At 35.6% G+C, this 24,698-nt stretch overlaps 1 protein-coding gene across 4 annotated transcripts in view; it reads left to right on the forward strand.

Annotated features, from left to right (window-relative positions):
- LOC121873824 (phosphatidylinositol 4-kinase alpha-like) overlaps positions 1-24,698 on the forward strand; it is a 133,083-nt gene that overhangs the window by 91,295 nt on the left and 17,090 nt on the right. For 3 of the 4 annotated variants that reach the window (XM_042377565.1, XM_042377563.1, XM_042377564.1), the window contains exons 34-36: positions 1,216-1,341; positions 2,352-2,598; positions 3,178-3,337. In XM_042377565.1, the coding sequence (XP_042233499.1) occupies positions 1,216-1,341; positions 2,352-2,598; positions 3,178-3,337 (533 nt within the window). Of the gene's footprint in view, positions 1-1,215; positions 1,342-2,351; positions 2,599-3,177; positions 3,338-9,736; positions 9,968-24,698 lie in introns of all 4 variants that reach the window. The other variant, XM_042377562.1, reaches the window with a different exon arrangement.

Raw genomic sequence — 24,698 nt, forward strand, 5'->3', positions numbered from 1 at the left:
TCTCAAAATGGCCGTGAATCGCCAAATCCGCGAATAACATTTGCTGACGAGGGGGGTGGGGGGGTTACATATATAATTGTGTACAAAGAAATGTATATTCCCTTTATGTGTTTGCCCTTTGGACAATTATTTCTTTTACCTGTATTGTATACAGTACTGTATATGTGTGTGTGTGTGTGTGTAGACACGCACACACAAAAACAAAACACATACAAATAAATAATAATTGGAAAATCATCTCACAAATAATCAGAAACAAATTTATTAAACATGTGACAGTCTACCCTCAAGTCCATGCTTTATTAATAAAGTAATAAAGCACGGACATGAGGGTAGACTCACATTTTTAATAAATTTGTTTCTGATTATTTGTGAGATGATTTTCCAATTATTATATATTTGTATGTGTGTGTGTGTGTGTGTGTGTTCTCCCAGTTAGTTGAACACCTTTTAGGGTGTCATTTTTTTCCATTCACACTACAAGTTTTGTTCTTCATGAAGGACCCTATTCAGTACAGGGGGTCTCCGGATTCCGAATGGGCTCCGTTCCTGGGGACGTTCTTTTAAGTCGGATTTGTACATAAGTCGGAACACTTGCCATGGGCAAACCGTACTTCCAAAACAAAGTTTAAAATTCCACTATATCATAGCCTAAATCCTTATATACAGTACATCTAAAATCACTTAATTTAAGATAAAAGAAGAAATGGAATGACAAAAAAAGTAAATGAAAGTAAAATATAAATCATCAGGTAAATAAAATTGTGAAAATTTTAATTACAGTATAAACCCGTTTGTATCAGCAGGCGTTCGTAGTCGGGGACCTCCTGTATGTCACAAGTGCAGCTTCTGACAATTTGTTTTCACCTTTGTTCCTTCACCCATGTCTCACACTTTTGATGTGTATTTTGAAAATATTTAGTTCATTTTCTGCTTATTCCACCATGTTGTGAAAAGGCTTTACCAATCTCAGTTTACAGTTTTCTTCCAAATATCCTGTACAGTGAATCATTTCCTCTCCTCACTTTATTGATTTACTCTCCAGATTCTCCTTATTTTACACAAAAATAATTTCCTTGTCTTTAATCATTTTCTCGTTTTTTACTACAGTTTTGTTTCCAGGTTTTAGTTCTCATATGGTTAACTTTTGGTTACATGCAACTTCAGCATTTTTCAGTGTTTATGCACTTGTGAATTACAACATTATATCTACAGGTTGGTGATGATGTGCGGCAGGACATGCTTGCTCTCCAAGTCATCTCCATCTTCAAGAATATATTCCAAACTGTTGGACTTGACTTGTTCCTCTTCCCATACTGTGTTGTTGCTACCTCACCTGGGGTGAGTCCATGATCACATATTTTCATAACTAAATTCATAATGATTCATGTAATTTTGTTGAGCAATTATTCATAGGTTAAGTATGGAATACATAGATCAAATTTTCATTAGGAGCCTATCTTCATCATCATTATCATCATCATCATCATCATCGTTTGCGGCCAATTTCCATGCTTGCAAGTGTTGCCCGCAATTATCTGATGGCCGTTCTCTATACTGCTTTGTTTCTTGCTGTCTCTCTTGTCAGGTTCGCAACTCTTAAATGTCATTTCTTACAACCTCTCCCCATGTCATTCTTGGCCTACCTCTGGCTTGCCTCCCTTCCACATTTAGGTTCATGCACCTCATGATCCATTTGTTCTCACCCATTGTCTCGACATGCTCAAACCATCTCAACCTGCCTTTATACCGTCTCACCATTCTCATTTCAGCTCACTCTAGTCTATTTATGTCATCCTCTTTAACTGCCCATGTTTCACTGCCATACATCACACTTCTCACACCAGTCATGTTCATTCTTCCTTTTACGTTACCACTGTGTTATACAAGATATATAAATGTACAGTATATATCAGGTGCCACTAATGGGCTCAGGCTCTCAATTGGCTCAGCCATGTCAATATTGTTATTATTGTCTACTGAGACGCTCCAGCAATATACTGTACCACCAATAACCCCTGAAATGACCCTTAAAGTTGTAAGTAATGCAGGTGGTATAATTGTTAGGCTTTATGAGTGTGATCATCAAATAATATCTCTTTTTCTCCATATAATTTTGGTCATTTGCATACTTTTGGATAAATGAACGTTATGTTAAGTTCGACGTTCAGCTTTGATTCACAAGTAATGCATATTATTTGTAAATAAAATTGTAAATGATCATGAATTTAGTAGAACTTATAGATCTGCAACCTTTTTTTATATTTAGAGTGTTGACTGATGTTAGTGATTAGTACATGTATTTTTATATCAGCATGAATACTACATTAGTTTGACTTTCTTATCTCTAGTGTGGTGTGATTGAGTGTGTACCCAATGCCAAGTCTCGGGACCAACTTGGACGTAGTACTGACACTGGTATGTACCAGTACTTCCTGGATCTCTATGGAGATGAAAACTCCCACAAGTTTCAACAAGCGCGTACAAATTTTGTCAAGTCAATGGCAGCATATTCACTGGTAGGATTTCTGCTACAAATTAAGGACAGACACAACGGAAACATCATGCTAGACACTGATGGCCACATCATTCACATTGGTAAGTTTCACTCTGATCACTAAAGTTAAAGGAATAGAAATAAGTTGTCTGCACCTATTTCTGACCATAACTTAAAAATCATATACTGTATGTAGATTCAACTATTCATACAGAGATGCCTTTTGGTGGGGAATTGTCTTTAAAATTTTAATACAGTATTGTCTTTGCAGTGAAGATAACAGATGACTACCGGTATATCTTCTTGTGTTTTAATACATTTTAATGTAAAATTCATTATATTAACAAGGACAACAGTGGAGCATTCAGTAAGATACATGGCCAGTTAATGGAGAATAATTTAGAGCATACTATACTGTATGGTAGATATTTTTATGCATATATTATAGAAACTTAACTTCATCATTAACATGCCTGTACTTACAATATGGAGGGAGGAAGAAATCCGAATGAGATTTGCAAAAATACAAATGGAAAGATGATTTAAAGGAAGGATATTGCATAATGGGAAAGTCATAGTAAATAAATGACTGACATTTTTAATAGTTCTAGACAAGCTTTTTCATGTGCCATGACCTATACACCTTCTTAAGTTTGTAAAAGTTTTTCCTCTAATTGCAGATTTTGGATTTATGTTTGAGAGTTCTCCTGGTGGTAACTTAGGGTTTGAGCCAGATATTAAACTGACAGAAGAAATGGTGATGGTAATGGGAGGAAAGGTTGAAGCAGCTCCCTTCCAGTGGTTTGTTGAGCTCTGCATTAAGGGATATCTGGCTGTCAGGTACGTTATATTGCTGCTTTCTTATTTTCTGTTTAGTTATTGTTATTTGTGTAATTTAAATTTGTATTTACACTTTTGATTCAAGTAATTTTCATTAGTGTATGACAATTACATTATGTGTAACACATTAAAAATTAGTAATTTAACTTTGATGTGGAAAATTAGAATTTTTAATAAAAGGTAACTACTATACTGAAGAAAAGAAAAATGGGGAAAAATATGATTGAACTAAAGAAGGTGAGGTGAAGTTATGAGTGTGACTACAGTACTTCTCTGTTACTTCAGTATGCTTGACAGAATGGAAGCCAAGGTATAAGAGAGAGAGAGAGTTTAAAAGGGCATGTTTTTGTGGAATAGTACAAAGCACATTACTGTATTATAGTAGTAAAGAAGCCCGGTGGGTGTCACTGTGGTGATATATGGTATGTTATGGATAAACCACTTGGATATTTGGGGACTTTTTTGTCGAAGGAAAACACAGTAACAAAACACATCTAGTGAGGTACTTAGAAAGAACAAATGACAGTCAGTGATTGAGGGAGAGTTAAAGTTGTGATTGATTCTACCCTCCTGTCATTACATCAGCAAAGGACATATGTATGAGTAGGATGGCAAGTACAGCATCAATTTTTGAGTAGGTGGTATGGTAATAAAATTAGATAGACTAAGGCATTATTAAATTTAAGGGATAAATGGTATTGATGGAATATTTTATCACTAATTAAAAGGTGAAGTACAGAGGAGTTATAGACGTGGATGGAGAATGAGTGTGGGGTAGTGACAGGTCAGTGTACCTGAATAAGATGAATGGAAGTTGTTGTAGAGAAAGAATTAGGCGAGACATGACAGCTTATATTTTTATGTTTTAGGAATATACCAAGAATGTGGTGTGTAGAAATGGCAATGTAGGGTTCTTGTTACATAAAAGAAGGGATTTTAATAGAAATTAATAATGTTTTAAGTGTTCTTATTATTTACTAGGTTAAGGATTCCATTATATACAGTATTTGCTTACATGATGTTTGTCATATAAATCTCATGTTAACTACTTTAAGATCTCAGCAACATAGTTCAACTTATTATATATCTCTCTTATTATGGTATAATTCAGCATGTGTAGAATATCATTATATTTCAGTATTAAAGGTTCAGTGCATGAAGTGCATGGTAGCTTATGAAGTTGAAGAACTATAATTCTTTTATTTACTTATACACAGAATGGATTGTAAGGGTGAATTTGCATGTTATTACATAGTACTAATAGAATACTTAACAAAAGAGCATAAGAGCACAGTAATAAAAACTAATTTAAAACAGTGTATACATTGTCTCTGGCACTTAAACAAAGGGTATCTGAGAGAGATCTGGTATTGTTTATTTCTGTAAGTTTTTAATGAACGTAGACCAATGTGTAAGTGAAATATTCCATTGCAACTGTAAGCCACAAGAAGCAATTTGAATTCTTAAGATCTTTTTTTTACCAAGCCTGTGCTTTAATAATTTAAATTTTTACATAAAACAGTAACACTGACATCTTGTAATTATTTTTTTCCAGTAATATGAATTTGATTATTCTTGTCTTCTGAAAATAAAAATTCTGGATTGTTTTAAGGATTACACATGATTTTATTACTGAGAACTTATATTATTTTGCCTGTACATAGGTGCCCTTAATGATGTGCATTGTGAATGAACTTTATGATATATTTTGCATGTTTTTCATACAGTATTTATGGTTGTGTGTTATATTTTAAGTTTCATTGATGCATCCAAAGGTAATAAAGTAGTAGACAATGGGTTTGAATGAGTCATAAGACTTCTATCTCTACACTTAAGGTGTGAGAGCTCTGAACAGCAGTGCTTAGTGCACTCAGAACTGTATCAAAGGTTTGATCAGATGATATAAGAAATGTTAAATTGGTTATGCTATATATATACATATATATACAGTATATATATATATGCATATATATATATATATATATATATATATATATATATATATATATATATATATATATATATATATATATATATATATAATAATAATAATAATAATAATAATAATAATAATAATAATAATAATAATAATAATAATAATAATAATAATAATAATAAAAAAACCTACTTTGCTTATGAAATGTCTTCTATAACAAGTGATGGCCTCATCAGGGGAAGGTTCTGGTTGTCTGTAGGATTTCTATGTTGTTCTTGATGGTTTTGTCCAAGGCTGTTTTGAAGCCCAGTTATTGTCTTACTTTCATGGCTTATACTGGTAAACTGTTCCATAGGTTTATCTCCCTCTGGTTCACCTTTATTGCATCACTCATGAGCTGCATGTCATTCCCCAAAAATCTCTTGATACTATCCCCTCTACTCATCCACATACTGCTGCCTCCTGGGTGTCCATTCCCCTCTCTTCTGGTGCATCCTTCACCACTCCCTTCTACCTCCTTCATGGTTTCTCTGTCTTTCTTATCATCCACCTTTGAATTCTGTACTCGTTTTACCCATAATTTCCTCTTATTTTTTCAGTACAGTATATTCATACAACCAGAGCAGACCCTGATTCATTCTTTGTCCAGTGCTTCTTTCATTGTCACATCTTATATGCTGATCATATTACTTTCAAGCATAAATTTTTTCTTGAAACTTCTAATTTGTTCCTTTCCCTTGTATTCAGAGTTCATCTTTATAGCTGCATAAAAGTTTTGCCTCTTACAAAAGAATTTTTTTTTAAACGGGACATTCTGTGAGTGCATTTCACGGCCAAAATCTTCTTCGACTTTCGCAACTGAACCTCACTCACCATTTTCCCTGTGAACTTTGGCATATTTTTCCTGTTCGCTCTCACTGTACCAACTGTACCTGTGACATTTTCAAGCAGATATTTTCACAGAAGGGGGCTTGTGTAGTGACTCCATGTACAGAATCTTTCCTTTTCCAATGTACTTTTCTATGAGATTTTGTACCACTGCATCATTTAAGCTATGAGGATCTTTAGCTGGTGTGTCCACATCACTTGCTGTATAACAAATTGTATCTAAAATAATTCCAGTTTTACAATCACAGAGAATAAAAAGTTTGTTTCTGAATCTGTGGCATTTTAATGGTATTTATTGGTGGAAAATCAATCTGCCATGAAACAAAACCAAGCTTTCAGCAATAACAAGAATTTGAAATGAGTTCAAAACCTCTGGAAATCTGACTTTGAATATATAAAAAATTACACATAATTTATATAAGTGATCATTTGTCTGAGGAAGTTGGTTGATTGCGAAGTGTAAAAACCTGTCATGTGCCATGTAGATACCAAAGGCTGGTGTACCTATTAATGTATCAAGTTTCCAGTATTCTCTAATATCATGTTTCTTTTTATGTGGCATTAGTAAAACTAATGCTAACCAGACATAAATTCTGAGCTCTCGTGTCATACCACTTATGTGCATGTGGACTCACAGTGACACCATGTATGCTGTTATACCTCACACAAAAATAGATTGTTTCATTTACAGTCGTATTCACCTTATATGTGGCCATGAACTGTAAAATATAATTGACATTCACTGTCTTCTGGAAGCCGATAATTCTGACACAAGCCTGGTATCGATGGATCAAAGTTGAGAATGTTTGGCACAAAATCTCTCCCTTCACTCCAAACAAAAGCACACTTTGTACTGTCTTGGTGTATAGTAGTAGCTGGTGGTGGATTAGGGTCACTTACTTGAGTACTCTCAGAGTCACTTTCTTGGATACTAGGAGCAGCCATTGTTTGTTTTGGTGCATCATCTGGTGTAGAGCAACGCTGCCAATATTCCTCCTCCTCTGAGGAATTACCTACATCTTCATCCTTTGGTTCCCACTCAATGTTACCACTTACATCTTCAATCCCACCCAACTCGTCATCAATTCCTTCATTAGAAAGCTTTTCTTTCTTCTGTATCTTCTTTTCCGTGATGGCCTGGGATCTGCCAATGTTTGCAACACTGCTTCACTAGCTCTGCTACATTCCCCACTAGCTCCTACAAGGGGAGAAGCAGGAGCAGCAGTCATAACTCTTTCCTCCATGACTGTTTGTATTGGACTGAGGTTGCATGAGACATACTGTACAGTGATTGGCTTGACTAGTCGGCTCGAGAGGTTGCTATGAAGATGCCTGACGGCCTAAGTGTGAAAAATTTTACCCATGATATTTGAAAAATGCCTTGTAGTCATATGATTATGCCTGGCAGTTGTATTAGGACGATCATATGATTTTACCTGGCATTTGAGGATTAACAGGTTCTTGATAGAGCCCTACTAGGATTTGTAAAAGGCAAAATAATTACAGTATAGTGAAATTAATAAAAAAAAAAATCTTCTGTGCAATGATGAATGAATCATAGACTGTTATGTGATTTTATATTGGTTCACACTAGGGAAGTCTGGTGTTGCAAGTATTGTTTAATGGGATTATGGTGATTATTTTACCTGGGTTTGGGATCATTTTTCTGTTTGAGTTTGATACTAAAGCAGCTTTGTTTAAGTTGTTTTAGTTTCAGTAAAAGATTCTTTGTTTTCATAAAAGTACCATATTCTTTTTTTTTCTTTCTTTTTTTTTAGTGTACAGTAATGCTTCTAAAATAGTGGGGAACATAATACACAGTACATACTTCCATTCTTCCTGAAGTAAGGTGGTCATTGGAGCTAGGTGATGGCTTAAATAAAATGAACATTGAGCAAGTTGATCACTAAAGTGAAATGGTTGTTGGTGTAGGTGGTTACTGGAGACAAATGGTCACTGGAGCATAGACGTATTTGAAGGTAAGTCGTCACTGAAATATGATGATTACTAGAGCAAGGTGGTTACAGGTATAAGGTGATTAATTAATGAGCAGGATGAAGAAGTGAACACCCACAGTGATGACATATGTTGTGGTAGTGGCTGTTATATTATGATGGGAGCATGGCGACTTGTGGTATAATGGTCAGCATGCTCGCCTCACAAGTGAGTGGACTCGAGTTCGATCCCCAGGCAGAGCGAAACTATGGGCAAGTTTCTTTACGTCATTTGCCTCTGTATACCCAGCAGTACTTGGGAACCCGAATGTTAATTAATTTGCGGATCATGTTCAGGGGTAATGGTTAGCCAGTGCAGTTGGTGAGTTTTCTGGCCTTCTTGGACTATTCCTTGACACTGGGTTATGCAGCTCGTTAACTTAGGGTGTGGTTGTTGTGTTGGCGACAGCTTCTACTCCTTAAAAAGATTCAAGCCTTTATGCTAGGTGGCCATCTTCGTTACACGAGGGGCCACCATTATGGTGGGAGTGGAGGTTGTATTATGGTGGAAGTGGAGGTTGTGTTACAGTGATAGTGGTGGTTGTGTCATGGCAGCAGTGATAATTGTGTTATAATTCAATACACAATGTGACACACAATGTTCCCAGCTGCATGTGATCTCTGTTCTCTCTCTGGGGAGGGTAACACACTTCACTTTTTATTTTTAAGTTTTATTCTTTGGTATGTGGTTTTCTGTATAAGATTAATCTACAAAGAAATACCTGATGGATATTTCTCTCTCAACTAGTGAAAAAGTTTTAGAACTTTGCTTCAGTAAAACCCAGCAGATCAGTTGTCTCTTTGCTGTTCTTAAAGAAGGCTGTCAGAGTGATCTCTTCATTGTTATTTTTGTGACTAATTCATATTGTCCTCCCAAAACAAACTCAACACAAACTTAGTTAGTATTTGCAATTTTTTTTATATGTGGCACAGGTTTGGCACATCATTGGACCATTATATATGTCAAGAAATTTATGTTCAGTTCATTTTCATATATAATAGACTGTGACCCAAAATTTTTGCCAGATATGGAAAAAATATGTTGGTTCATTTTTGTGTGGCGATTGAGGAGACACTTTGAGGGTAAGAGAGTACAGTACAGTAGTGGGTTTTTTTCCATTAAGTTGTATAAACCTGTTTTTTATATTTATAAAGTTGCCAGGAAACATTTTAACTTTGTACTGTACATTATTTGCTCACCACCCAGAAATATGAACCATAGGGAAAACAAATGACTGCTGGTTGTGGCTGCATGCCCAATAAACTACCAGTTACCACGAGCATGGTATTGTACTTCATGCACACTGACAAAAGGAGCTTCTGCTTTATGGTAATACTTTAATTTCTTAAATATGTTAAGATGAATTTGTTTGAAAAAGATTAAGGAATTTAAACACACATTAAGTTGCTTCATTTTATTTGGTTAGCAGGATGGAAGAAGAAAATGCATTGAGGTTTTCATATTTAGTCACAGTAGTTTAACCACTCTACTAAATTCTGCACTTCATGAGTTGCCTAAAGCCATTGGTAACTAAACCTCGGTAATATTCATTTGAAGATGCGACCCTCTCTCATCCTCAGACCATATCGTGAAGCAATTGTGTCACTTGTGTCACTGATGCTGGACACAGGTCTCCCATGCTTCCGAGGTCAAACCATCAGGCTGCTACGTGCCCGATTCACCCCACAAGCTACAGAGAAGGAAGCAGCACAATACATGTTAAACATCATCCTTAATAGCTGTCTCAGTGTGCGGACCAAGGTCTACGACATGATTCAAAACTTTCAGAATGAGATTCCTTATTAATCAGGGTATGTGCCCATGAAAAATATACAATATTGATTAAGTTCAAGACGAAGTGGAGCAAATGAAATTAAATATTATAACCTAGTATCAATCAAAGGAGACTTGTGTTTTTTACCTGTCAGGTTGGTGGGTGTCTTTGATGAATCCCATAATTAGTACAACTCTCCCATCCCAACCCTAGCCCTGAGTGAGGGGTCTGGGATGTGGAGATTTACCATTTAAAGTTGAGAGCTAAATGAACTTTAGTGCAACAAGAGCCTGGACATGTAAGCCTTTTCGTGGCTGTGTTTGGCTTTGTGAAAATTTACAGTACTGTACCAAGCTCTGGTCCACTCATCTCCCTACTTGAAGCAGGTTGTTCTCTGGTTAGTTTAAGTTATGTTTCCACTTTATTTTGCAGTGAAGAATATATTTAGTTATGCAATACAACTGCACTCCATATTTACAACTGGAGGTTGTACCAGTAAACAACTGTGCCACATAACTTGCATTATTTGTAGAGGTAGTAAAGTGAATTCTAGCAATTGTTGTTGCAAATGTGGTAACAATCCAGTTGCATTGTTCAGCTGGTGACTTTCTGATGCTTACCTCACCTGTACACTCAAGACCAAGGGTAATTAATTCATCTTAGTATTTTTTTTTCAGGTGAGTATCTTGCCCTTTCGATGAGGATATCTAGTTTTATGCTAAACATAGTGTTATAGGAAGCCCTGTTAAAAAAAATGGAGGCTAACTGGTATTCTTATGGAGTATCAGGCATACAAATTATATTTGCTAATCAGAGGTTATTTTGTGTTTTTTGTGATTCCTAGTGGAGTAACCCCCCTCAGGGATTCATTGTTATGTTGGAAGAGGTTGGATTGTGTGCTGAGTTAACTTGCTGAGAGCTGGTTTGGTGTAGCTGAATAAGCTACAGAGATACCCAAGTAATCTATGTCTGCCTAAGCCTGAAGATTGAGCCTTTTCTATTTTTAAAAGAGTTTTACACATTAATTCATTACAGACTGTGTGCTTGTGCCTCTCTTTTTTGACTAACCATATAACCTGCATTGTGAGAGGGAATATTGAAATTATATATTAAAAATCCTGTTGATGATTTTTAAGTGACTTTAATAAATTTAACTGCAGTAACAATGTGTTTAGCATGAGATTGTGATAGTTCCTCATGTAGGGCATTCATAGTAGTTGTCCTGTGCTTCTTATTAAATGTGCATTGAACTACTTTGATCCTTAGTATTCTTAAGAATGTGATAGATTTTGGATAAGATTTTCCTACACCAAGCAGATTCAGTTGATGCTTCACTTTTTAAGAGAACAGCTTTTTTCCCAAGTGATTTTAGGTACCTATAAGATATTTGTTATTCATTCGGAAACCAGGAGATAAAAAGGTTAAATTTTCCTTCTGAAGTGTTTGAGCCTTGTTGAGAGAGTGACTCACCTTTGACCTAAGGAATGTGTGTGCAGTCAGTGAGGGAACTTTCACTTTGTGGCAACTTCAGTCTGAAGTGAAAGATGAGTGTCAGGGATTAATGACATTAACTTAAATAACATAGAAGGGGTATGGGGAGGACAGGCTTTTGACCTTTTATTTCTTGCAGGTAATATTATAGAAAGGTTTGACCAAGGAGTTAGGGTATGGGAAAACTTTACAGAGGAAGTTACTCGTATGCAGTGTAACATAACTTCAGAAAACCATGGCCACTCCTTATGATATGTAGCTTTCATGGGCTGTGAACAATGATCTCAGACCTTGCTAAGGGTCAGCCAATTCTACAGATTAATGGTGATGAACTGAATGTTGGGACTCATAATATGTGTGGTCCTCTCTTTTTCGACTATTTCCAGTGGAGGTTTGAAAATTATTATTTTTGTGTAGCATGATTGCAATGAATCCCTCTTTCCTGAATTCCTTTCCTTTTCCACAAAGGCAGACCACTCATCACACCTTTATTACAAGGATCCTTCACAGAGGTAGTGGAATGTTTTAGGGCTCCAACTTCTACAGGTAAAGTTCCAGTCTTTGGACTGGTAGCAAGTTACATGTTTAAGCAACTTTCTGTTCTGGAGCTCTCAGTGAGTAAAGCTCTGCTCTTAACTATTTCTTCGTACCCAGTAAATGTTTTTACTTCAACTAATTAACTTGTTGGACCCTTTGCTGGGTGAATCATTATCTAAGGCTGAACTCATGAAGCTAGTGGTGGATTCATTTAGCAATACGTACAGGTGTCCTTCGCTATACGGATGGGTTAAGTTCCTGAATTTTTGTGCAGTATAGCAAATAAAAAATCATATAGGTGAAATTGGGTGTTCATTTCCCAATGACTAGAAAACACCAATAATGTATCATGCCCCAAAAACATGAAATCAGTTCACGAACAACAACAAAATCTACCTAACTAATAGTGCACAACTACTGTTATTTACTACCTAACACATAAAAAACATTAATAAAATACTATCTAGATGAAAACATGCAGCTAAAACCATTAGGAAAACCTAAATAAAAGTTTAACACAGCTGTCATTTGCATAGATCTGGCTGCATCTCATGTGGCCGCCCTCAAGTATCTCCATAGCAACCCAACCTGACATGTATCTGATTAAAAAAAGAAGAAAGTTATGATTATCTACCTGAAATTATGATGTGCAAAATAACTGTAACATAACTTCTACCTCAGCCTGGTAGGGAGAGTACTTGGGGGATGTGGCCACCCCAGCTGATTCCCAGGAGCGTGCAATTTTAATTTTTGCATGGACCTAATTTTGTAGAAGTTGGAAAAGCTTTCGTAACACAAAAAGAGGTGGTAATTGAAGAAATTCGTAAAAGGGAATTTTTTATCTGGAACGTTTGTATAGCGAGGAATACTGTACTCGTATTATAATTTAACAAAAAAATTCCATTCCATTTCTTCAGTTTTACTTATTTTGTATTGCTCGAGTCCAGACCAGATAGTAAGTACTGTAGTAGAGTACAGTAGGCCAGTAAGACTTCCAAATTCGCGGGAGTTAGGTTCCCCAAATGACCGCGAATTGCCGAATCCGCAAATAACATTTGTTGACGGGGGGGGGGGTTCCTTTAGGTGTTTGCCCTTAGGACAGTTATTTCTTTTACTGTACCTGTATTGTATATGTACACACACACACACACACACACACACACACACACACACACACACACAAAACACATACAAATAAATAATAATGGGAAAATACTCTCACAAGTAATTAATGAGAAACAAAGTGTATAAAAAATGTTGGAGTCCAGTCGGAGTAGACTTGAGGGTAGACTCAACCTTTTTAATACTACATTTGTTTCTGATTATTTGTGAGAGGATTTTCCCATTATTATTTATTTGTATGTGTTTTGTGTGTGTGTGTGTCAACACACACACACATACAGTATATAAAATAAAGGTAAAAAAAAATTACTGTTTCTAGAACGATTGTCTCCCTGTCCTGGCCACGAAAATGCCAGCAACTTTAAAACTACCCGCAGACATTCTTGGGTACATCCAGGGTGTCATCTGCGAATAATAGAGGACCACGAAATAAAAATCCTTGAATTATCCTGGTGTACTGTACTAAATACTGTGGCAACCTGTGGTTAAATGGTCAGCATGTTTGCATTGCAAGTGAGTGGTCTTGGGTTCAATCCCCAATCAGGATGTAACTATCAGGAAGTTTTTTTGATGCCATTTGTCTCCATCTAACCAATAGTAATTGGGAACATGGATGTAAATTGAATTGTGAATTGTGTTCCGGGGTAATGGTTAGCCAGTGTAGTTGACAAGTTGTCAAGTCTTCTTAGATTGTTCCTTGATGTTGGGTCATGCAATTCGTTAACTTAGGGTGTGGTTGTTGTGTTGGCAACATCTTGTACACCTTAAACAAACTCATATGCCTAAGTGGCCCAAGGGCCAGCCATACTCGAACATGAGGGCCAACCAATATTATTATTATTACAGTATTATGTTAGTTACTAAAATCTGTGTATTTGTCAAGTTACTGTGGCCCATTTTTACTGTCGCTGTTTAGATAAGAATGCTGTTGTTGGATAAGATGGAAGGTTGGCTAATTAGAAGGGGCTTGAAGATTCAAGCATCAACCTCACATATTGTAGGTGTTCCTTTAACTCAGATCATTAGAAATCTGGAAACAAATTGCAGCATAGGACACCTGCAAATACTCAGTCATTTTGAGGAAGGTTTTGCTCCAGTGCCCATAACCCAAGTAATACTGTACATCCCCTTTGGAGGGAATATCTCACCACTGTCCACTGCATTTATTGAGTTTGAGATTGTTACTGTAATTGACTTACTTTTGCAGTGTGATTCTGTTTTTGAAATTTAAGTTTTCTGATGGAATTACTGTATTCTATCGCAAGGTTGAGTATTGTGAATGCAGGGATTTTATCAGCCTAGTGGATCATGCTTTGTCAAGAGTGCTCATCCAGGTCATATTACAGTACTTGTACTGTACTTAGTTCTTGCCACCCTTTTTTAGGATTGAGACCTGAAACCAAAAATCCAGGATGGCTAACAATATACAGTACAAGGAAATTTGCTTATGTATAAGGTACTGCTGCACAAGAGTCATGTTGTTCTCATCTCGAAGTGGTAAACCTCATCCTGAGGACTAAGGCTGCAAGGGAGAATTTATTAATTGTTTAATTGTTGGTAGTCATCAGTGTGAAGGGTCAGCCAGAATTATAAACAGTAGAGTTGATGGGATAAACTATGAAATGGGATTTCCGGGATCATTGCTTGATTTTTTATTGCAAAGGTTTAGAGAGTATTGTATAGAGATATTATTTAACAGTTGATATTGCTTTTGAAATTCTTTGAAGTGTAAATAGGTTTATATTTTTGGTAAAGATTTGTTTTAACATCCCCTTCATATTTTACAGGGACTATTTATTTTTCTGGTATATTTTGGTGCGCTTTGTTTAAGTCAGACCTTCATTTTCTTTGGAAAATCCGCATTTATGAGAAAATTACAAAGAGACATATAAAACTAACCAACCAAAGAAACCTACCTAACCTTCCCAGACTTCCTAGCCAGGGGGCTCCCCAGCCTTATTAAACAGAAATTACTTATTTTGATATCTGGTACCAATGAATGCAACTTTGTTGAAGTGGTATGGTGTAGTTTTATGTTTTTAGTGGAAGTAAGAGTACGCTCAGACTGAGCAGGTCGTTTGTAGACAAAACGCTGCGAATTGGCAGGTTTTTTGGAGGAATATTTAGGGTAAATGATTCAACTTTCCACAATACCTCCAAAATAATGGCTATCTAAGAATGTTGCAAGGTAAAGTAACCGATATCTAAAGTCCAACTAACAAAATATTAACTCTTTCTATAGAATCTGGCGGAGACATAAAAACGAATGTTAACTATATTTCTTATCAGTGAAATCATGTTTATTAGAATATAATAGTGTTTCTTTAATTAATTGTTTCCATAATAAAAAACAAGCTGATGATAGTAACATTAGAATGATTGACTTCACTGAACACTCAAGGCATTTGTCGAACTGTCTGATTGAGATATATATTGGATACAGTACTCGATATATTGGCTCTATCAGACACCAGTAGCCCACTAAACTGAAGTACTTGTATAGTTGTATTAGTATGAATCCTATAGTGGAATACCCCAGTCATTGCAAAGGATGCATTCCTAAAGTCATTGCTAATATCAGGGTAATTCCCCCATAAGAAACAATGTAATTAGCAGGAGATACGTTCCCAGCCGGCAACTTTCGGCACATATTTTTCTATACTCAGTACAGTATATCTCCATTGAACGAAAGGGTTAGGTTCCACTAAAACGCTTTCGTTCGGTGGATTACATTCATCGAAACCATTTTTCCCCATATAAATTAGTGTTAAAGATTAATGTACTGTACATTACTAAGCTCTGTGACAAAATAATTGCAACACATCAAAATACTGAAGATAAAAACAATAAAACATGTACAACATAAAGGTACATAAACGAAGTTGTCAATTGTTGTTTGTGGGAATATTGGAATGTGGGAATGACAGTCATAGTAGAATGAGAGAGGGGCACAGTGTCAGTGAGATGCAGTGGGTGGGAAGGAGGGAGGAAGGTGGTAAGTGGTAGTGGTGAGGAGATGATGCATCAGTCGGTTTGTTTGGTAACACTGGTTGCAGGACTGCCAGACAATTTAACAGCTGATTTTTACCCACACAATTGAGTGTAAATATAAATGAACAAAGTTGTATTCCTTCTACATTGTCACATAAATTTTAAATTATGGAGTGAGAATAACAAATAAACAATGTACAGTATTGTACAATATACTATAATGATTGACAGTCAGAGAATGAGTGAGAGAGGCAGTTTTGGTGATAGCAGTGGGTGGGAGGGAGAGAGGAAGGTGAAATTATGATTTAGGTGGTGATAATAGAGGTAGTGGTGGTGATCATGTAGCTGGTGGTGAGAAAACAGAAAGATGGAGGTGACTAACATTCATAATAGGAGAACATTCTTTCGTTAATTGGCAAATGGGTAATAAAACTTGCTTTCATTATAGTGAGGATTCGTTTAAAGGATTAACGTTCAGTGGAGACTTATCGTATACCGGGAGTCCTCGTTATCCTAGGCTATTAAGGACCGGAAAACTGCCACTTTTAGCGAATCCACTTAAAACAGGGAATTTCTGGTCATAAGAAATAATGAAAATGGGATTTGATTGAGGCTTTCTGAACTTTTACAAGCATTATTAAATATTAATGTCATACTGTACCTGCAACATTTATCTCTAAATCTACAATTACCGGATACAAATAAAGATGTACAGATAATTTTCTTTTCACTTTTGTACCTGTACATAAATTGGTGATGTTCACCTGTAAAGAAGAAAAAATATCTGTACAGTACCGTATATCTCGGCTTATAAGACGGAATTTGAACATTAAAAAAATCTGCCCAAAGTTAGGGGGTCGTCTTAATCACCAAGTGTAAAATTCTTACCTCTTAAATATTATGGTTTAGTGTGTCAAGAGTGGTGATGGAAACATCCTAAGCCACTCACAAGGTCCTACCACTAATTATTTTATACTGAAACTGAAACTTATGCTTGGCAAGCTGGACTCAAATTAAGATTACCGGTATATTAAAATAATAAAAATGTATTATAAACCTGTCTAACATACCGTAAAAGAACAATATACCCCTGTAATAAACACAGCTATCATCACACACCCCCCCCCCCCATTTGCCAAAGACCACCTGTGGTTCGGAAAATTCTATAGTCCGTCACCGGTCAGGTCCAAAGGGTGCAAGATTAGGGAGGTTCAACCTGTACTTACATTTTTTTGTTCTTCAGTATTTTATATTAGTTTCGTATTTGTATTAGTGACACAAGACTCATCACATCCCCCTAGACCTCTCTACCACTCCAGGCCAAGTTGTGAGCTTTGTTATGGTTATAGGTATCCCTCATGATACAAACAGTCTTCATACAAAAATTCACTTATACGAATTTCTTAAATTGACACAACTTTTTTGAGATATGAAAAGCTCCCTGCAGAGTAAAGCCTTTACTCAGCCCACCCCTGCTCACCCCCCTTGTGGTGGTGAGCCCAGACTGCCCTCTCTTAAGGTAATGCACCAAAGTTATACAGTATTTTAATGTTTTTTTATTTTGTGTTAGTAGTAATTTCATGTGTTAGGTGTTAGTGTGCAGATTGTGGGAGAGGCAGAGAAAGTGGGTTAAGCTATGAGTTGCCTTATTGTTATTTTTCAACTAGTATTTTGAGATAGATTTACATGAAAAAAATTCTCGTTACAAGCACACACAATCTTCATACAGAATGTGTAAAAAAAAATCAAATACACATCATTAAGGTCAAAAACATCTCCATTCTATCATCATTTAAGTTAACACTCATTTCTCCCTGTCTCTCTTCTCTGCTTGTTTTCATCATTTTAAATTTTTTTTATTTTCTGTAAACTTACATACAGTAAAACCTCTTCCATAGTCATTCCCTTTTGAATCATCCACTGGAGTATCATCACTAAACAGCATCTGACTCACCTTTCATATCATTCATTACCCCCCCATCATTTTTACTCTCGCCAATCGCCACTCTTACTACCTAATCCATAAAAGTATTAGACACTGATAGCAACATCTTACATCTTTAATGTAGCTCTACAATCACTTGTTTAACTAGTTTCCTCATCCTGACAAATTTTACCACATGCTTCACTCTTCCTATAATAGTACTCTTCTCTGTGCTGCATTATGTGTACATTTGCAATGATATTAATTTTTTATTCCAAATCTAAGAAATAATAATGTTGTTCCTGCTTCAAAATCCTCTTCATTGATAAGTATAGTAGTGCTGGGATAGAACAGTACATCTTGCCCAGCCCATTGACTTGTATTACAAATTATGTATAATCTGTGTAAACATAAGCCCTTTACATTATAAAACCATGACATATGATGCAAAACACCTTAAACCCCCTGTATCTTCACTGTAGATACAGAGGAAGAATTAAAACACAACAAAATGATTATAAATATTAAAAAAATCTCATTATGATACAGCCTGAATATTTACACCAAGTAAAAAATAAATGCCTGGCATCATATGACCTAACTCCCCTCACCTGATCATAACAGTGTTGTACACACTGTTTGATATTCACTTAACACAGAGTAGACTGCACTAAATTTAAATTAATCTATATTATAATATTGTTGTGCAATATTAAATGTACCTTAAAAGATCACTAACAATATAGTACAGGTTGTACCTCTCTAGTCCGGCAACCTCGGGACCTGACCGGTGCCGGACCATGGAAATTGCCGGACCATGGAAATTCACCCTTTTCCTGGATAGATAGTGACTTGTGCTTATGCTTGGAAGCACTAGCACCACTTTCTCTGCATCATGGTCTCTTTGAAGACATATTGAAGGGTTAAATGTCGTATAGTAGCTTCTCAAATTTCGCGAGTTTTTAATTCTTAACGTATTTTATTGGAACACACAAAAAAATAAATAAATAAAAATTTTGACGGCGGAAACTTGAATTTCGACGGGTTTGAACGGCCCGCCAACGTGCAGACGACGTGCATAATCGTGTAAACAGCGTCATTTCTCTTATGTACAAAAGATTCATTATTGTTTATTACTGAATGTCTTTTTTATTGAATTAATGTTTATGTGTGCAAAATGAGCAATACAATTCATTAATAATACGTAGAATATTAAAACACACGAGGAAATGACACAGCATTGTTTTCGTTGATTACAAAACCAGTGACTGACTGGTTCTACATATAAAACTGAAGAAAATAAGACCTTGGCTGTAGCTGTAGTAAAATTAATATGGTTGTTTTAAGTAATGTTATTTAATGTTAATAAATGGAAATAAATGGAACAATAGAAGTAGCTAACGATAATGGAAAAGAAAAAAGAGATCGCGTATGTAAGTGGGCATGCGAACACGTGAAAACATATCTTCATTACTTTACATAAGAATATGAAAGCAACACTTATTTACTGTTCATATATATTTTAATTTATGTTTCTGAATTTCTTTTTATTGAATTAATGTTTGTGTGTGCAAAATTAACAATACAATTTATTAATAATACGTGGAATATTAGAGGAGACGAGACGAGACGGCTGCCGGCATTGTTTATGTTAAAGCTTACAAAACCAGTGACTGATTGGTTCTACATATAAAACTGAAGAAAATAAGACCCTGATTTTAGCTGCAGTAAAATTAATGTAAAAAAATTAATATGGTTGTTTGAAGTACCTGTAATGTTATTTAATGTTAATAAATGGAACAATATAAGTAGCTAACCATTAATGGTAAAAAAAAAAAAGTGAGACTGCGCATATGAAAGTGCGAAAATGTGAAAACATATCGTCATTACTCTACATAAGAATATGAAAGCAACACTTATTTACTGCTCATATACTGTATATTGAAGGGTTAAATGTTGTACTCTGTATAGACAAGCAGAGAGAGAGAGAGAGAGCAGCCGAACTCCCGGATGTAAACAAACCTTAATTTCCCGCGGCTTTTTTTTTTTTAAGGGGATTAGCCCACCCGGGCATAAGTCACTGACCCACGTTGGGGCCTGAGGGGCAAAAATTTAATACTCCTGTAATAATAATAATAATTAAAAAAAAATAAAATAAAATAAAAAACGCTGCCCATCTACCTGTTGGACAAACTAAAATCGTTCCGGACCACAGAATGCCGGACTAGAGAGGTACAACCTGTACTGTATGAGTCTCTTGGCCAGTATTACCAAGATGATAGTGTGGGATGATTGGTAGTGGTGGTGCACAACTGTAAATCTCTAAGAGTGTCCACTAGTAGGTGTAATGTACTCCATCCATTTTGGCTGTAATGCAGGTAAATCACTCTTAAGGGATGGAGTATTAAGTGGCATACTGTACTGGTATACATAGACAAGTCTTGCCCATCCAACTTCCTTGTAACATTTTGTTCTTGGGTGGTATGTGCAGTTAACAAACTGTTTCTTGTTCATTTTATATCCGATTTCTGTTATAAATCATATGTTCTCAGGAATGTTTAGTAGCATTTAAAGAGAGCAAAGTGTTATTTGGAGATATATTTGTATTGTAGGGTAATATTTTGTAATAATGGAATGCAATTACATGTATTTTCACTTTAGAAACAGTTCATCTACAGTGTGTTATGTTTATAGTTGATTGGTTCTGTAGGAATGTGAAAGTAGATTGGGCAGGATCTACAGTACTGTATGTATATTTTTTGGTATGAGTAATCTTATTGTAGTTTGTGTTTGTGTGTGCATGAGTATCTCTATTTCTTCTAGATATTCAAAATTATTGGTAAATTTACTCGTTGGTCTATAATGATTATAGACTTAACACTTTTCTCAGTACCTGTACAGTAAAGACCTGCTACTGCTATATCAGGGTCCTAAGTGTACTGTACTGTACTGTATTATGACAAACTAATTAGGTAACTTATTTTTGTCACAACTGGATGCTAAAATTTTGCAGTCTTTATCAGGCCATCAAGGCCAGTGTGACCGTCACAGAGTTCTAGTGTTTCAGTCGTGACCACACTTATCCTTCTCTTATTTTACAGGAAATTTAGATTTGGAACAAATAAGATCAGAAATTATTGTACATTACAGGTCCTAGGTAAATAAATTGGCTCATAGTGCAAATGTATTTTGTGTAAACTGAAGTAAAGTAAGAGTGAAAAAAATTAAAATAATATATATATATATATATATATATATATATATATATATATATATATATATATATATATATATATATATATATATATATATATATATATATATATATATATATATATATATACAGTATTACCCCGCTTAACGCGCTTTCACTTAACGCGTTTTCGCATATACGCGGTGCCTTGCCAAAGCTGAACTTTCACTTAACGCGGATTTTTCCACAGCAACGCGGTGAGTGTCCGGCTCGAGAGCTATTTTTAGATTCGCACCACCCCCCACCCGCCACCCTGCCTGACTGCCTGTTTTAGCTCATAAAATTCATACAAATTACCCAGCCAGAATATAGTTTACATTGCTGGAATTCTTATAATTTGGTGATCATTTTGAATATAAACAACATATTTTTTGCATTAAACATACAATTTTTAGATAAAATGTTTAATCTGAGTAAGTATGTTATCTTTTGTCCAAAATATATGACATTTATATTCAAAATATTCCTGGTCTTACAAGGAATCCAGCAATGTCAATTATATTATCCTAACTTTAGTTTGAGGTATTATTTATTAAAATTTAGTGGTTATCCCACACATCTCCTTGGGACGGTTGGTGGGGGGTGGGGGGGAGGGAGGGACCAACCGACCGACCATCTGTTACCCGGTGAAGAATTATTTTTTTTTAACTGAAGATATTTGTTTTAGCTCATAAAATTCATACAAATTACCCGGTCAGAATATAATTTACATTGCTGGAATTCTTATAATTTGGTGATCATTTTGAATATAAACAACATATTTTTTGCATTAAACATACAATTTTTAGATAAAATGTTTAATCTGAGTAAGTATGTTATCTTTTGTCCAAAATATATGACATTTATATTCAAAATATTCCTGGTCTTACAAGGAATCCAGCAATGTCAATTATATTATCCTAACTTTAATCTGAGGTATTATTTAATACTAAATGTTAAAAACTCTTGAATGGAGGATTGGTGGGGGGTGGGGGGAGGGTTGGGACTGACCGCGCGGTTGGAAGAGGGGGGGAGGCAAGGTGGGGTACTTTGATTGACAGATAGTGTCGAAGAATATATTTTTTTTTTTATTAACTGTAGATATTTGTTTTAGCTCATAAAATTCATACAAATTATCCGGCCAGAATATAATTTACATTGCTGGAATTCTTATAATTTGGTGATCATTTTGAATATAAACAACATATTTTTTGCATTAAACATACAATTTTTAGATAAAATGTTTAATCTGAGTAAGTATGTTATCTTTTGTGAAAAATATATGACATTTATATTCAAAATATTCCTGGTCTTACAAGGAATCCAGCAATGTCAATTATATTTTCCTAACTTTAGTTTGAGGTTATCCCACACATCTCCTTGGGACGGTTGGTGGGGGGTGGGGGGGGGGAGGGAGGGACCGACCGACCATCTGTTAGCTGGCTGTGTACTGTAGTGTGAGAGGGGGAGGGAGTTGAGTCCATTATTTGAATGGACATTAACTTGGCGACTGTATTTCTCTTAAGTATTAATTGTGTGCATGTACCATCATAAAATTAAGATGTTATTTTTACTACAACATAGTTATTTGTCGTCAAAAAGTGGAGTTTGGGGGTCGGGCTGGGTTCTATTGGAATTAATCCCATATGTTCTGTTATTCACTTAACGCGGTTTTCACTTAACGCGGGACCCTCTGGGTTCAATTGACCGCGTTAAGTGGGGTACCACTATATATATATATATATATATATATATATATATATATATATATATATATATATATATATATATATATATATATATATATATATATATATATATATATAGTAGTTCTGCTATAACGCGATAATTGTGTTCTTGTAAAATATCGTGTTATAGAAAATCGCGTAATAGAAATAACAGGGCTTATGGAGAAAATAGGGTTAGGTGCAGATTACTCGAAATCGAAAAAATTTAGTAGTTAGCCTAACACAAAGGATAGCACAGTCTAAATAAATGTTACATTCATATCTAATAATGAAATCATACAGTAAATGTAACACTTTACTTGATGGGGGAGAAGGGTGATTTTGAGGTTGATAAAATCGAGCTTCTCTTCAAGTGTTATATCCTTTCTTTTACGATCATCACCGGGAATTCTATCACCAGAACGCTTCTTGGAGATATTCTTCTTTACCATATTCACAGTTAATACCACAAAATTGGAGAAATAGTAAAAAAATCGCTAAGCAAAAATCGCGTTATAGCAGAACTCACTGTCTATATATATATATATATATATATATATATATATATATATATATATATATATATATATATATATATATATATATATATATATATATATATATATATATATATATATATATATATATACATACACAGTATAGTCTCGATTTACGCTGATTTGGTTTACGTGTTTGGTCATTTACGCGGCACCTTGCCAGACCGACAATTTTTATTTACACGGTTCATTCCATCATTTACGCGGGAAGCGGCGCGGGCAGGGTGCGCACAAGGTTCTCCCAGTCAACAAAACATTACCTAGTTCTTTACCCGCCACCCACCACAGCCGGCCCAAGTCAGTGATAGTGAGGATATGGACTTTGAGGGGTTTGACAAAGAGGCCCTGCAAGCCTCTGTGGTGGATAGTGATACAAGTGATACAGGTGATGGCCAATAATCTGCCCTCTGCCTCGGAACCAACCCCCCATCCCCGTGTGCCCAGCCATCTTTTCTATTAACGTAAGTGTTAAAAAACCTAATATTATTGATATTTCTCTTTAATATTAATTGTGTGTGCATACCATCATAAAATTAAGATGTTATTTTTACTACAACGTACGTATTGTGTCGGAAAAAGTGTAGTTTGGGGGTTCGGCCCCGTCTATTTCAATGTTCTGTTATTTCATTTACGCGTTTCTCGTTTTACGCGGACCTCCACGGGTTCAATTGACTGCATAAATCAAGACTATACTGTACCTGGACTTTCTCAAAGGCCCATCTCTCTGTCTTACTGCACACTTTCGATTCCATAAGTGCAACATACACTTTATTTTTCTTTTAGCTGGATTCGGTAAAATGCTACTCCGACCACATAGTTGGCACGGGCAATACATACATACATACATACATACATATATATATATATATATATATATATATATATATATATATATATATATATATATATATATATATATATATATATATATATATATATATATATATATATATATATATATATATATACAGTCAACCCTCACTTTACGCGGTCCCACATTCCGTGTTTCCACGTTTACGCGGTGCCCTGCTGGAACCCAGGATGCTCACATTCCGCGGTGCGTGTACCCCTTTATGTGGAGAATATCCGGCTCGACGCTATTTTTAGATTCGCCCCGCCCGCCTGCTCCCGCCTCCTCCCTCCTCTGCCTCCGCCTGTCCAAGCCGCGCGGTAAGGTTGCGCAGTGC

The sequence above is a fragment of the Homarus americanus genome, unplaced genomic scaffold (genome assembly GCF_018991925.1).
Source record: "Homarus americanus isolate GMGI-L3 unplaced genomic scaffold, GMGI_Hamer_2.0 scaffold25827, whole genome shotgun sequence".
NCBI classification, from domain to species: domain Eukaryota; kingdom Metazoa; phylum Arthropoda; class Malacostraca; order Decapoda; family Nephropidae; genus Homarus; species Homarus americanus.